The sequence below is a fragment of the Spermophilus citellus genome (genome assembly GCF_964194105.1).
Source record: "Spermophilus citellus genome assembly, chromosome: 9".
Taxonomy (NCBI): domain Eukaryota; kingdom Metazoa; phylum Chordata; class Mammalia; order Rodentia; family Sciuridae; genus Spermophilus; species Spermophilus citellus.
In genome coordinates, this window is record NC_138191.1 from 91,421,716 (window position 1) to 91,435,644 (window position 13,929).

A 13,929-nucleotide genomic window follows, 5' to 3' on the forward strand; every position below is an offset into this window, starting at 1 on the left:
TAGGTCTCTTCTCTAGTTGGATAGGGACTTCACCGCAAAATGCCTCATTTTTATAGATCTATGATTAAACTGTTCAAAAGAGCAGTTCTTTATTGCTTCCTCTTTATAAACTCATTCTACTTTGACTTATATGGGCAAAACCAAAACATTGGAGACCATTTTTTTTTCTCTCCCTTACACTGTTTGATGGTAAGTGTAAAGTCATGAAGTTTTAGGAGGGGGCATTCTTTGGTTCCCTTATTACAGCTATTCATCTTCCTTTGGGGGGAAGGGGAGAGAGAGCACTGACTCTATTGGATGGAGATGTTTCTGTGGAATCTTTCTCTGGTGACTCGTAATCTAAAGCTGTTGAATCCAAGGAAGGCAGCTTTAACCACAGTATTTAATCTTATGGAGACATTTATTGCATAGCTTTTTGTTTTGCCTTGTTTAATATAAACCACCAGAGAGATGTTTCTTGGTTATGTCATTTCATAAAGCACAGTGTGAAATGAAAATCCCAGATAAGAAAAGCCCACTCCTCCTTAAGAATTCTGTCACAGTCTCTGCATTTTGTAAGAGACCTCAAGCCTTGAAACAACACCAATAAAAACACAGGCATTAATAATAATTATAATAACAATGGCTAATCAACATCCACAGAGGAACTCTGGAAAGGAGCTATAAAGACTACTTCTGCAATCAGACCTACCTAGATTTTTATTATAGTCGGACTCTTCCTATCTATATTCCCTTGAGCAAGTTATCTTCGCTTAGCCTCAGGTTTCTCATCTCTAAAATGGGGATATTTGTAATTATCAATTCAAAAAGTCATTCTGAAGATTAAATGAGATGTTGAATAACATCTCTAGCACAGTATCTGGAACATAATAAGTATTCATTAAATATTAGCTATTTCCATAAATAAGAACATAGTTTATTATAAGCCTTTTAGTTGTCTAAGGCCTCCAAGAACATCTCTAATCCTAATAATCTTACAGGGTGATTATTGTTAGTTTTCAGATTATAGATAAAAGAACTCAATTACATGTTCAAGGCCATTTGGTTAGGAAGTGGCAAAACAGAGGTTTCCTGGGATGGGAAAAATATATCAAATTTCATCTAAATACCATCAATTGATAAAAGAATTGCCTGATAGATCCTTCCATTATTTCAAGTAGGCATTTGTAAAACCTATGAAGTCAAGATGATGTCAAAGAACAGTCTTTACTAAAATAACTGGTTTAATCAAAGTCAATTCACTACTCCTTCAAACTTCATCATATATTTTTAAAGTGAAATTCAAACTGTCATCCCATCAACTAACTATACCCCATATGTGAACTATAACAACCCGAAGTTTAAGAGTATCGTTCAGGACCTTTGGGGAAAGGTGGGTGAAGCATCTCTCAAAATATCTTATGCAAAAGGAAAAGCTCTTGCTTTTGTGTCTGAGAGTTCTAGATTCCAGGCTTTTTGCTTTCTTTTCCATCATCCGACTGGCTCCTTTTTCAGTTCTGCTTTCCTCTGTTGATTGATTTCTTCCTCTTCTCTGGGAAAAAAAAAATAGACAGAATATGTGGACACAAATATTTGCCAACACCTATACTCACAGTCTGGTAACCCCAACAGATCAAAACCCTCTTTCTCCTTCACTGTCTGCATGTAGATCATGGGTAAGAACTCTGTTTGACCTTAACCCCTAGAGTGTGATCAGTTAAATGAAGAAGCAGGATGAAAGCCACACTTTCACTGACAGCCACCTCTAGGATTCATTGGAATGAGAAAAGAGGTTCCCAAAGAAAAGGCTGTAATCACAGAAAGGCAGAATGGTCAAGTGTACTAAGTAGACCAAGTTCTGCTTGATACTGTGAGTACTATGTTCACTATGGTCTTTTTTCAGAAAGAAATTTTGAAGTTTAATTTTATTAAACTTCATTAATTTATTCTATTCTCCTTCATTATTCAGTCAATAAAAAAATTGCAGAGCCCTTACTATAATCTAAACAACTCTTCCATGTATTTTAAAACACATAGAAGAAAAGAAAAAGTGTTATTGAATAGCATGCATACCATTGTATTAATTTTTCCCATGGCTATTATAATAAATTAACATACTCTTGGTGGTTTATGACCAAACTCTTACAGTTTTGAAAGCCAGATGTGTAAAACAATCTCAAGGGCACAATCAAGAGGTCAGCAGTTTCCTTCTGGAGTCTCTAGAAGAGCCAGTGCCCTTGCCTTTTCTAGCTTCTGAAGAGCATGTGCATTCCATGCTCAGGAACCCTTTCTCACACCACTGTGACCTATTGCTTATATCCCCCATTCTCTTATTCCTCTTCTGTAATATAATCTCTCTCTGAGTCCCCCAAAAAGCCAAACTAAATAAACCAGGATAATCTCCCCATCTCAAGATCCTTATCTTAAGCACATTTGTAAATTTCCTCTTACCATAGAAGGAAATAGTCACAGGTCCTCGAGGTTAGAAAACAGACATCTTGGGGGATCATTATTCAGCTTTCCATAAACATAATTCAGGAAAGTGTAACAATCAAATAAAACAAATAGCCACACTCTCAGGCAAAGCACAACATATTTCCTAAGAGAGAAACCACAGATTATATATAGAACAAAGAAATCACTTTCAGCTTCTAGAATTGTTTGCATCTTGATATACAGTGATAACAGCAAACATTTGATATTCCCCATTTGGGGTCAGGCATTGTTTCAAGTGCCTTGCTTACATAACTCAATCTCCACAATAAACCATCCTCGTTGTACAGAAGAGGAAACTAAGGCATAAGGTGTTAAGTGACTTTCCCAAGACCACATTGAACAGCAGAGCTAGGATTTGAACTCAAGGTATTTGGTTCCCAAGTGAATACTCTTAATCATTTGAAAGGAAATTTAAGGAATGTTGAAACAATGAGAAAATGGAAAGGCATTGAGAACAGAGTGAACTGGATGAACAAAAGCAGCAGACAGGGAAATGAAAGGCAGATTCAGGTCAGTGAGTAGACCAGGTAGGGTGCAGCATAGTGAGCCTAGGAGAAATAGTAAGAGATCAAGTAAGAGATCTAGCTTTAGGTCAGATTGTGGAAGACCTTGAAACCATGGACATCATGTCAGAGCAGGGCCTTGAGAAGATTGATCTGGCAACAGCATAAAAGCTGGGCTAGAGGAATGAGAGAGGAGCTGTCCTCTCTCTGCTACCACTGAAGTTTGTATACCATAGACTGTGCCTGTGTTTCCCCGCTTCTAGTGAGTGAGCCCCTGAGGGGAGCTTAGTGTGTCATCCATCTCTGACTGCATGTGCCAGTAGGAGATAAAATAAACAACAAAATTCAGCACAAAGGGCAGAAGGCAGAGGACCTGGATGGTGGAGTTGAAGCAAATACTAATACCATTTTGGAATCAATTAAAGAATATTTATCCACTTTTACTGAAGTCTTTGTTTTAATTTTTAAATGTTTTATTTTTAGTTGTTGGTGGACCTTTAATTTATTTATTCGTTTATATGAGATGCTGAGATCTGAACCCAGTGCCTCACACATGCTAGGCAAATGCTCTATCATTGAGTCACAACCCCAGCCCATGAAGTCTTTTAACATAAGAAAAAGTTCAGAAATTTGTGATACGCAGATCTACATTGAAATCTTGGCTTTTTCACTTACCTTTGTGTCTTAGGTAATTTCCCAACACCCAAGCCTCATTTTTTTTTCTCTTTAAAATAGGAATAAAATTAATTTACTGATAAATGTTAATTTATAAGGTAATAGTCATATAGCTCAAATAAGGGATCTAGTGTAAGAATGGTACCAAATATTATTATCATTATATTATTATTTATTGTTGTCCCCAATTTCACATTTAGGTCCATGTTATTGGTTTCCCTTGCTTTCCTAATGAGGAAACTTAAACTCAAGGAAAAGAAGAGATTTACCTAAAGCAATTTAGTAGAGAAGCAAGGATTGGAAGAACCTAAAGTTTAAGAATTCCAACTATGCAAATTTCACAACAGACAAAGAAGTCTAAGGGAAAGAGCAAAAAAGGGTGACCCACAGGTGAACCAGATGGGCTTCTAAGAAACACACACCTTTGAAGAAGCGCGAATGCAGTTGTGGTGCACCTGGGCTCCTCACCTGCCAGCGCCACGCCCCTGAGCACTTTCTCAGAGGAGGGCCCGCGGCCACCTACAGTGCAGGGACTAGGGTCCCCGCCCGGCGACAGCTTTCTGCGTCCTTGACGACCAGGGCGGGAGCAGCCTCCTCAGGCGAACCAGGCGCTGTGATTGGCCAGATCCCTGGGCTCCAATCCCCACCCGGTCGGGGTCCCCCCCGAGGTCTCCTTCTGTGGCTTCCTTAGGAGAAGACCGACCGCGCACCTCTGAGCTACCTGGGTGGGGAAACGCCACATCGGGTGAGACTGCCCTTTCATTCTCTCCGGAAAAAGGTCTCCTGGCTGACGTTCCACTGCTGGGCGCGGAAGGGACTTGACAGTCACAAACTCTGGGCATTGCAGTTTCTAGACAGCTTCAGAGAGGCCGCAGGTGTCCTGGATGGCGGGGTTCACAGATTGTGGGGCTTTCCGCTCACTACGTGGAACTGGGGTCTTAGGAAGGATCCTAGTCTGGCTCTCAGACCAGAGTATAAGAAAGACCTTTGTCCCTACTCTATACGACCTTGGTAAGATCGCAAACCCTCTCTGGGCTCGCTGCTCATTCCTTAAAGCGAGCAAAAAATGTGGCATTTATACACAATGGAGTATTACTCTGCATTAAGAAATGACAAAATTATAGAATTTGGAGGGAAATGGATGGCATTAGAGCAGATTATGCTAAGTGAAGCTAGCCAATCCCTAAAAAACAAATGCCAAATGTCTTCTTTGATATAAGGAGAGTAACTAAGAACAGAGTAGGGAAGAAGAGCATGAGAAGATGAATAACATTAAACAGGGATGAGAGGTGGGAGGGACAGGGAGAGAGAAGGGAAATTGCTTGGAAATGGAAGGAGACCCTTAGGGTTACACAAAATTACATACAAGAGGAAGTGAGGGGAAAGGGAAAAATAATACAAGGGGGAGAAATGAATTACAGTAGAGGGGGTAGAGAGAGAAGAGGGGAGGGCAGGGGAGGGGAGGGGAGGGGGGATAGTAGAGGATAGGAAAGGCAGCTGAACACAACAGACATGAGTATGTCAATATGTAAATCAATGTAAGTGTAACTGATGTGACTCTGCAATCTGTATATGGGGTAAAAATGGGAGTTCATAACCCACTTGAATCAAAGTGTGAAATATGATATATCAAGAACTATGTAATGTTTTGAACAACCAATAAAAAAAAGCGAGCATTTGGAGTACAATGATTTCTACATGCCTCTTGGATTCTGAGAGGCTTCATAAGAGAATGGTGAGCACAAGGCTAAGTTTACAGAATTTCTACCATTTCCCTTGGTGTCGCACCTGTTTAAACACCCAGTGCTTATCTCCAAAAATATCTCAATGTCAGGTTCATTGTTGTGGAAACGGATGGTGACAACAAAGTTCACTTTCCTGTGCACAGTGGTCCTTCAGGCACTGGGTCTCATTACATTCTAAGTCCCTGAGAGCAGAGTGGGATTATTGCAATTTCACAAATGGAAAAGTAGCAATACAGTCGAATAGGGATGCTTTCTATGTCTGGTTTCTTCTTTGACATCACAAGACTCCCATCTGATGGTTTATAGTGCAGGAAGGCAGAGTTATCTAATGACTCAGTAGGTCTGCTTAACAGACCTACTGTCTGTTGGGAGTTCCAGCTTTGCTACTTAACTGCATTTGTGATGCTCAGTAAGTCACATAGCCACGTATACCCATTCCCTCAAGTGTAAAGCAAGACTTCGAATAGTAGTAATAAAGAGGATCTGATACTTGCATTAAGAATGGGATACCTGTATTCATATGGAAATTTCATCTTCAGTTTTTAAGAAGCATCGGGCAGGTCAGAATGACTTTTTCTTTTTCTTTTTTCCTTTTTTCTTTTTTTCAACTCTTGTTTTTTAAGTGCCATTGACTGAGATTGTGAGATAATACAGTGCCTCTGACTGTGCTAAGTGAGATAATACAGGTGTGGGGGTGGCAAAAATTCCACCTCCATTCTCTTAGGGTCATATCTGTGCCCAAGAATTAAATCAATTAATAGACAAAAAGCATATGAAGTTATTTAATACAAGTTTTATGTAGCATACGAGCCCTCATAAAAAAATGAAGACACAAAAAAGCAGAATCAGATAGTATAGTATGAATTTGACAAGAATAAAATATAGTGATGAAGCAACCAAATTATGTGGAGAGACTTAAAAGATAAGAATTAGTTTAACAGGCTCTGTGCAGAATTATTTCAGTATCAAGTTTCTCATCTTTGAGGATAAGGATGTTGTAACTTTCACATGGGAATTTCATCTTCTGTTTTTAAGGTCAGAATGACTTTTTCTTTCTCTTTTTTCTATTTTCTTTTTTTCAACTCTTGTTTTTCAAGTGCCTCTGACGGAGGCTGTCACTATGCCAGAGCATTCTTAATCCTTCCTAGGTAAAGCAGTGTGTTCTAGTATTGTTGATGTTGTTGCTTTTGTTATTAAAAAGGATTCTGAAGTTGCTCAGTGAAAAATCAAAAGGAATGATTTACTTATTTTTCTACCTCTAGAGATTTGAAGGCATTTGAGGAAGCATCATGTCTTCAGTTTGGAAGACTCCCCCTAGGTCAAATGCAATGCCTGATATCGTTGTGAAAATCATTGGAAGCAAACACTTTCGATACCTTGCAGAGAAGCCAAAGATGTAAGTTTCCTGCTTTAAAAAAAAAAATCTTTATTTCTTAGATGACAATGAAATTTTTTTTAACCCAGAAATTTACATTTTAAAAATGCCATCCATGGAAAATTAAGTCATTAAGATGCAGCAGGGGGGTGGTAAAACGGTGTTGATAACTTCTATGTGCACTGTTTTCCTGATATTTTTCATCTTTATAATTCCCCATACTCCTTAATTACTTGGGTTGGTTTTCCAAATAGATGGGAAATATGAGCATTATGAAATTTATAAATATTAATGGAGTATTGCTGCTTCTTTTCATCACGTTTGTAATCTACCACATGTAGTAATTTGGGGATAGGGAGGGAAAAGAGGGCTGTTAGTCAATTTGTTGTGAATTAAAGGAGTGGGATTAATAATGAATCATAAGTTGTAAGGTTTTCATTTACTCTTATTCGCATTGGATATTCTTCTAAGCAGCACCTTATAGAGCACAGGTGACATGTCTTTCTTCCCTTCCCATCACAGCCACAAGCAAGAACATTCCTATGTCTCAAAAAGTCACTAGACATTTGGCACAGAAGGGTATGACTGGCTCATCCTTGCAGTTTTGATGATTCACAGAAGAAAAGCAAGTGTTAGACCTACCTTTCTTATAGAGGACACTCCATAAATATCAGCTAGTCAAGAAGTTTGCCTTTTCCTCCTGGGATTGTTTCCTTAGCAATTCCCTCAATTTCAGAAACCCACAGACTGAATAAATTAAAAAAGGTATGGCATCATTGAACATAGGTACAGAGAGCAATGGTTACTAAACCTGACTCTCCTCAAAATTGACTAAATATACATTCAGGGTCCAACTCAAAACCAACCAAATCAGACCCTCTAAATGCAGGTCATCAGGAATATGGTTACAAAAGACAGGCTTCACAAAGGCTGTTGGAACTCCATTGTGTTTTGCCTCTGCACCATCAGTATTGTCAGACCAGAGAGATCCCAAAGTGAGTGCTGTCATCAGTGTCTGTCAGCACAGAGAAATGTGCTTGATAGCACATGACTGAGGCAGTGGAGATCCCTGCAGAACTGAGTGGTGTGAATTCAAATCCTATTTCTGGCCAGACACAGTGGTGCATGCCTGTAATCCCAGCATCTTGGGAATTTGAGGCAGGAGAATTGCGAGTTCAAAGTCAGCCTCAGCAAATTAGTGAGATCCACAGCAACTTAGCAAGACCCTGTCTCTAAATAAAATATAAAAAAGGACTGAGGATGTGGTTCAGTGATTAAGTACCCTGGGTTCAATCCCTGGCACTAAATAAATAAGTAAATAAATAAATAAATCCTAGTTCTGTTCCTTCCTGGCCTTTGATATTGGGAAAGTGATTAACATTCCTGACCTCCAATTCTACATCTGTAGAGATTAAACAACACTTATTTAGTAGGGTTGTTGTGAGAGTTAAGGAGAAAAAGTATACAAACACCTTTTCTGTGCATATGACGGTCCACATGCTTTAAAAAAATGGTTCTGCTATTATTACTGATTTATGTCCTGCTATGGAAATTTAAATGATTAATGAAAAATCAAATCATTTTTCTATGAAATACTTGGCATTGCTTTTATATTCTATATCTAGCAGGCAGGTTATCTGTTTTGCAGATGAGGAAGCTAAGACACTATGATGAGGTAAGCAATCATTTCAAGATCTCTGGTTAATTCTCTCTAACTGTCAAGTAAGGAGAATTAGACACCTGGCTCGGAGTTCCTACCTGAAAAATGACATAATCACTCTCCTGATTCCTTAGTTTCCTAAGATTGTTTGTTTAGCCTTGTTCTATTCAAAAAACACTCTACTTTTCCAGGTACATCAAGTATAATATTTTTCTAAAATGAAAAGGTGGGAGAACCCTTGTCCTTTTGTAACTGGGAAAAATTCCCTGGATCATATGAGAAGGTACTCCACCTTTATTTTTAAACTTCAGGAACCAGGGAATAGATAAATTGTGAAATATAATATTTATCTCTTCTGTGACACTCTAAAACATGGCATTATTTTTATGTAGAAGGTGCTTTATGTTTTCTATGAACTTGATACTATTGCCGGGATGACATGGGACTATTAGTGTGCTTTGCTAAAGTAACTGTGTAAGGTTCAAAAATAAACAACTGTGAAATATTTTTTGTTGCTGACGTAAGGAGAAAACTACTTTTAGACTGTCACGCATGTCCTAGAGTTCCTCTCCTTCAAAGTGTCTACTCTCAAACCAGAGCCTGAGGGTCTTTGGGTTGAAATAGTTGAACCGATTAGCCAAAGTCTATACAAGAAGCACAAGTAACCACCAAAAGGATAATCTGAATTAAAAGAAAATCACAAATTAATAATGGATAGATAATAAATCTTCTGATTTTACCACATATGATTAAGATTTCTTGTAGGACACGTGTTAAAGATGGAATAATATTGCCAGACCTGAAGATTTAGCCAGCATGTGAGCTTGCTAAGGTTGCTGTAACATTAGCTACCACAACTGGGTGGCTTAGGACAACAGCAGTTTATTATTTCACTGTTTGAGAAGTTTGAGGTCCAAAGCTAAGGTATCTGTAGATCTGTGCTCCCTCTGAAGGTGCCAGGAAAGAATCTCTCTGTCTCAGGCCTGTCTCCTTGCTTCTAGTAGTTCTCTGGCTTGTAGCATCATAACTCTAAGCTTTAGGGTTTTTTGCCCTGACTCCACCTATGTTCAAATTTCTCTACATTATGAAGACACCCATCAATTGGATTAGAAGCCCACCCTACTCCAGTAGGACCTCATCTTAATTCATTACATTTGCAATAACCCAATTTCCAAAGAAAATCATCATTTAGGTGTGGGGATTAAGATTTAAACATAGGGACTTGGTAGAGACAATTCAACCTTAACAACCAACCTCCTATTTTATGAATGAGCTAAGACAGCAGAGGTCCATGGGCTTACAGCAAGCTGCTAAAATTGTAGGCCACTTACAAAGAACTGAGATGGAAATGGAGCACTCCCTCCCTCTTCCCTAGGTTTAGCTTGTACAATTGTTTACGTAAAGGAAAATACGAAACACCTATTAGTAGACAAATTTTCCACCAGGAGATCAGCCTACAGAGATCAAAAAGTGCATCAAGTGGCTTGTGTTTTGTGCCACCAACATTTATCTTTTAGATCACTTGCAAAGGAGCTTCCTTGCCTCTGATTTTCTTGTTCTCAATTCTGCTCTCTGAAGCCTTATTGTTCAGTGTGTAGTTCATGGACCAGCAACACCATCCTCACCAGGGACCTAGTTACAAACAGAACCTCAGCACTATCTCCAGATGCACTGGGTCAGAATTTGTCTTTTAGCCAGATACCCAAGTGACTCTTATGCACACTTCAGTTTGAGAAGCCCAGTTTCAATTATGGCCAGAACCATCTTTCTAAAATACAAACCTGATAGTATTGTACCACCAGCAGCCTCAGATTTGCCTGCTGCTCCTGTGGCTCTCATAACACCTCTACAGATACTTATTGGTGACTTCACATAGATCTCTTTCTCCCTCCTTTAACTGTAAATTCTATATGTACAACTATATCCTCAGCACAAAGGACACAGTCTTGTACATGTTAAAATCCCACTGCATGAATTAGAGCAACATAGTTGCCAAAAAAAAAAAAAAAACTAAAGATCTAGAAAGACAATACTTGGTTGCTTTAAATAAATCTAAATCTAAAGACCCATGCTATTAAAATAAGCATGCAGATGTTCCTCTGGAACCCTGATGAGTGAACTTTGATACTGTATCCAAAGGAAGATATGCCAGAGGACAGCAGACACATTATTTTTTCTTCATTTACAAAAAGGAAATAAGAGTGTGGAATAAAAATCACAGAGCCAGAGGCTTGTGGACCATCTCTGGCAAGTTGTAGGCCAAAGAATTAAATATAGCATTAATTAGGAAAACGAAATGTGAAAGTGATGATCTCCAAGAGTTGGTATATGTTAACTGAAAACACTTTGGGCCACACTCATCCTGTTCCCTTTATTGAGGAGATCACTGCAACCCAAATGAAGGAAATGATAAAGACAGAGTATCTTTCCAGGTCAACAAATCACTAAGAACATCTTTCTCATAAAGTCCTGAGACAAGACAGAATTGTGCATTGAACACTATTGAGGTAGGTGACATCCTGTAATGGTCCAATCTAATCTGTGGAATTGTATTGAGTTTATACTCCACAGATTAGATAAGTTATAAATAAAATAGGTTTACTTTGGCCCATAGTTCTGGAGGTCCAAGTTTGAGGACACATAAATGTTGATGGACTTCTTGCTGGCAGAGCCTAGCAATGGAGGAGAGCTTCACACAGCAGACACAAGTAGTGTTTGTGTGGTGTGTGTGTGTGTGTGTGTGTGTGTGTGTGTGTGTGCACATGTGCATATGTCTCCCCTTCTTATAAATTCCCCAGCATGCAATGGTGGGGCTTCACCTGAAAACATTATCTAATCCTAATAACTTCCCAAAGGTCCTACCTCTAAGCACCATAGTCAGATTAAGTTTCCATCCTTTTAATACCCCACAATGGGGACTTAAACTCTCACATGAGTTTTGGAGGGAACAAACTATATTAAAAACATAGTATATACCAATGTGGTGGTGATTAAAACAATTGCTATAAACACAACCAGCTGGAGGTAGGAAGGATTTGTTTGTGGCCATGTTCTTATTCAACAACTTTTGAATTCACAATCAAAGGAAGACAGACAAATGATTGTACATGTAAGGAAGTCTTGTCAGAAAAAAAGGCTAAAACTAACAAGATCAAATCAACAGAAAATATACACAAAGTTTGTCTTTAGATAAGTGGACATGTTTGTGATTATGTGGTATAAACGTCTGTTTGGTCTGCATTTGAGCTTCGCATGTACTGGGCATATCCGGCCAGAGAGATCTGAGGCCCTCTGCGCTCAGTACTCTGGAGTTCTGTTCTTCATTCCGGATGCCATATTATAAGAGGGATCCTGGCACATTAAAAGTGGAGATAGCCAAGGGAATGATGAACAATCCATTGTGGTAGAACCAGGATGTGGCATGTGTCCCAGGGGAACATTTAGAGAATCTAAATCTTGTTGAAGAGAAGAGGCATGGGTCCATTTCAAGAAACCCCTGTGAGAAGCTTCCAGTGAATAAAGTTGATCGTTGTAGTTCCATCCAATGCCAAAATTAAGTGACCAAAGCCCTTTCTTATTCCACACATTTCTGTGATATAGCATTATTAAGCACATGGGAAGCTTGCTGCAAACTTTTATGGGAAAAGGATAATAAATACATGTCATAATTTGCATTGATATTTATAGCCAAGAAATGTAAACTTCCAATATTTTCCTGTATGACTTTTCTGGAGCCCATATTCTGTCATTTTTTCAATCCCCCAAAGTCATTCATATAATAAGTTCTTTGTCTCTTTTCTTAAATGTTTCTAACTGAAACATTTCTAATTGAAACATTTCTGATGGTTAATGCTAAGTTGTAGACGTAAATGCATATGTGAAATTCTTTCCACAAATATGAATGACACCTACTGAGTTCCAAACCTTGAAGGTAGAGCAGTCCACCTAAAGTTCTAATGGTTGGAGACACAAAACATGTAAGCAATGTTCATCCAAATGGGGATAGTGCAATAAGGAAAAAAAGAAAGGGATTGTAGGGGTATATGGATCACAAAGGATATTTCTGGAAGGCCTCTCTGAGCAAGTGACTTTTAAACTGAAACTGTGGAAACATGCAACCAGAATTATCCATGAGAATTATCTCAGGTTAGTGAGCAGTGAGCTGACTAAGACTGGCTCAGCCTGCATCCCAGGGAGCAGGCTTCTGCTACCAATGTTCCCTAAAATGAGTAGGTTCTTTTCCCCTTCTGTTTCAGAAGAAAAGGCTGCAACTTTCCACAGGCCACAAGTTCTCCAGATATTGGGCATGTGGTTTTTCCACCAACCTCTAAAAATAACACTTAAGTTGAGTGCATAGAGCCTAAGCAAATTTTTTAAAATCTAAGATTTCCTTGTGTTTTTCTTATAAAAAGTATGAAGTCAGTCAGAGAGGCCAGGAGGGCTAGAATTCTGGGCTGTGTGCCACCAGAGGAACTATGGGTTTCATTCTACCTATGATGGGAAACCACTGGAAAATTAAGAGCAGAGGAGAACACATCGTATTTCTATTTTCTAAAGGATGTCTCTATCTAATCAGGGAGTGAAAAGAGAGACCATTCAGGGTCCCCTTATGGTAATCAAGGCAAGAGATGGTAGCTAGTTGTAGTCCCTAAATAAACTCTGAATAAACTTTTGTGACTTAAAAATTCAAGAGCAGTGCATGCTGTATGCATGTGTTGAAATATCACACTGTACCCCATTAGGAGGTACATTGTTATATGTTAATAAAAAAATGAATTTAAAAAAATAAATAAAAATTCAAGAATCCTACTTATTTATTTTAAAGAAAAAATTAGTCAGAATACTGCATCTTTGTATCTTTGCTTTTCTCAGTACATAATCTACATAATACCTTAATATCCATGAACTTAGTCTCTTCTTAAAATTGAACAAGAATATCAGACAGAATTGTCTCCATTTTCATGAGTTCAAAATGATGAAATGTGAAAATCATGTTTCTCTTCAAAGCTTCACTGCATTAAACAGTTTCTTCATTACACTTCTACAGCGACTTTTATTTTTTTGTTTTTGATTGTTTGTGTGTTTATTCTAGGCACTGTTAGAAGCATAAAGAAGAGACCATTTGGGTTCTATTATGGTGAAAACATTGTTTTTTACATCTCCTGAAGTGTAAGACCAAGTCATAGGTCCTTAAGAGTTCAGGGCATTATGTGAGTGAATGCTAAATGAACACTTTACAAAATAGGTGCCTACTGATGCCCAACCTGAGACTCTGAGATAAATGTTGTTATTTTTACCATTTGAAATTCTATATTTAAAAAAAAATCAAAGTCAAAAACAAAACAGTATTTACAACATATATGATGAAAAAATTAAACTTTTTGTTGTACAAAGAGCTCCCACAAATCAATACGAAAAAGATTAACAGTCCAATTGCAAAACTTGGCAATAGAACTTGACAGAAATTTACAAAAGAAGAAATAAAACAAACAGGAG

The 13,929-nt window shown here is 38.3% G+C and overlaps 1 protein-coding gene across 1 annotated transcript in view; it reads left to right on the forward strand.

Moving 5' to 3' along the window:
* Nucleotides 1-6,686: 6,686 nt before the first annotated feature.
* Nucleotides 6,687-13,929, forward strand: part of LOC308657257 (uncharacterized protein C1orf87) — a gene marked incomplete at its 3' end in the record, with an annotated part of 89,345 nt that continues 82,102 nt past the window's right edge. Inside the window, exon 1 of the mRNA XM_081308790.1 lies at nucleotides 6,687-6,794. Coding sequence (XP_081164916.1) covers nucleotides 6,688-6,794 — 107 coding nt within the window. The 5' untranslated portion in view covers nucleotide 6,687. The remainder of the gene's footprint in view (nucleotides 6,795-13,929) is intronic.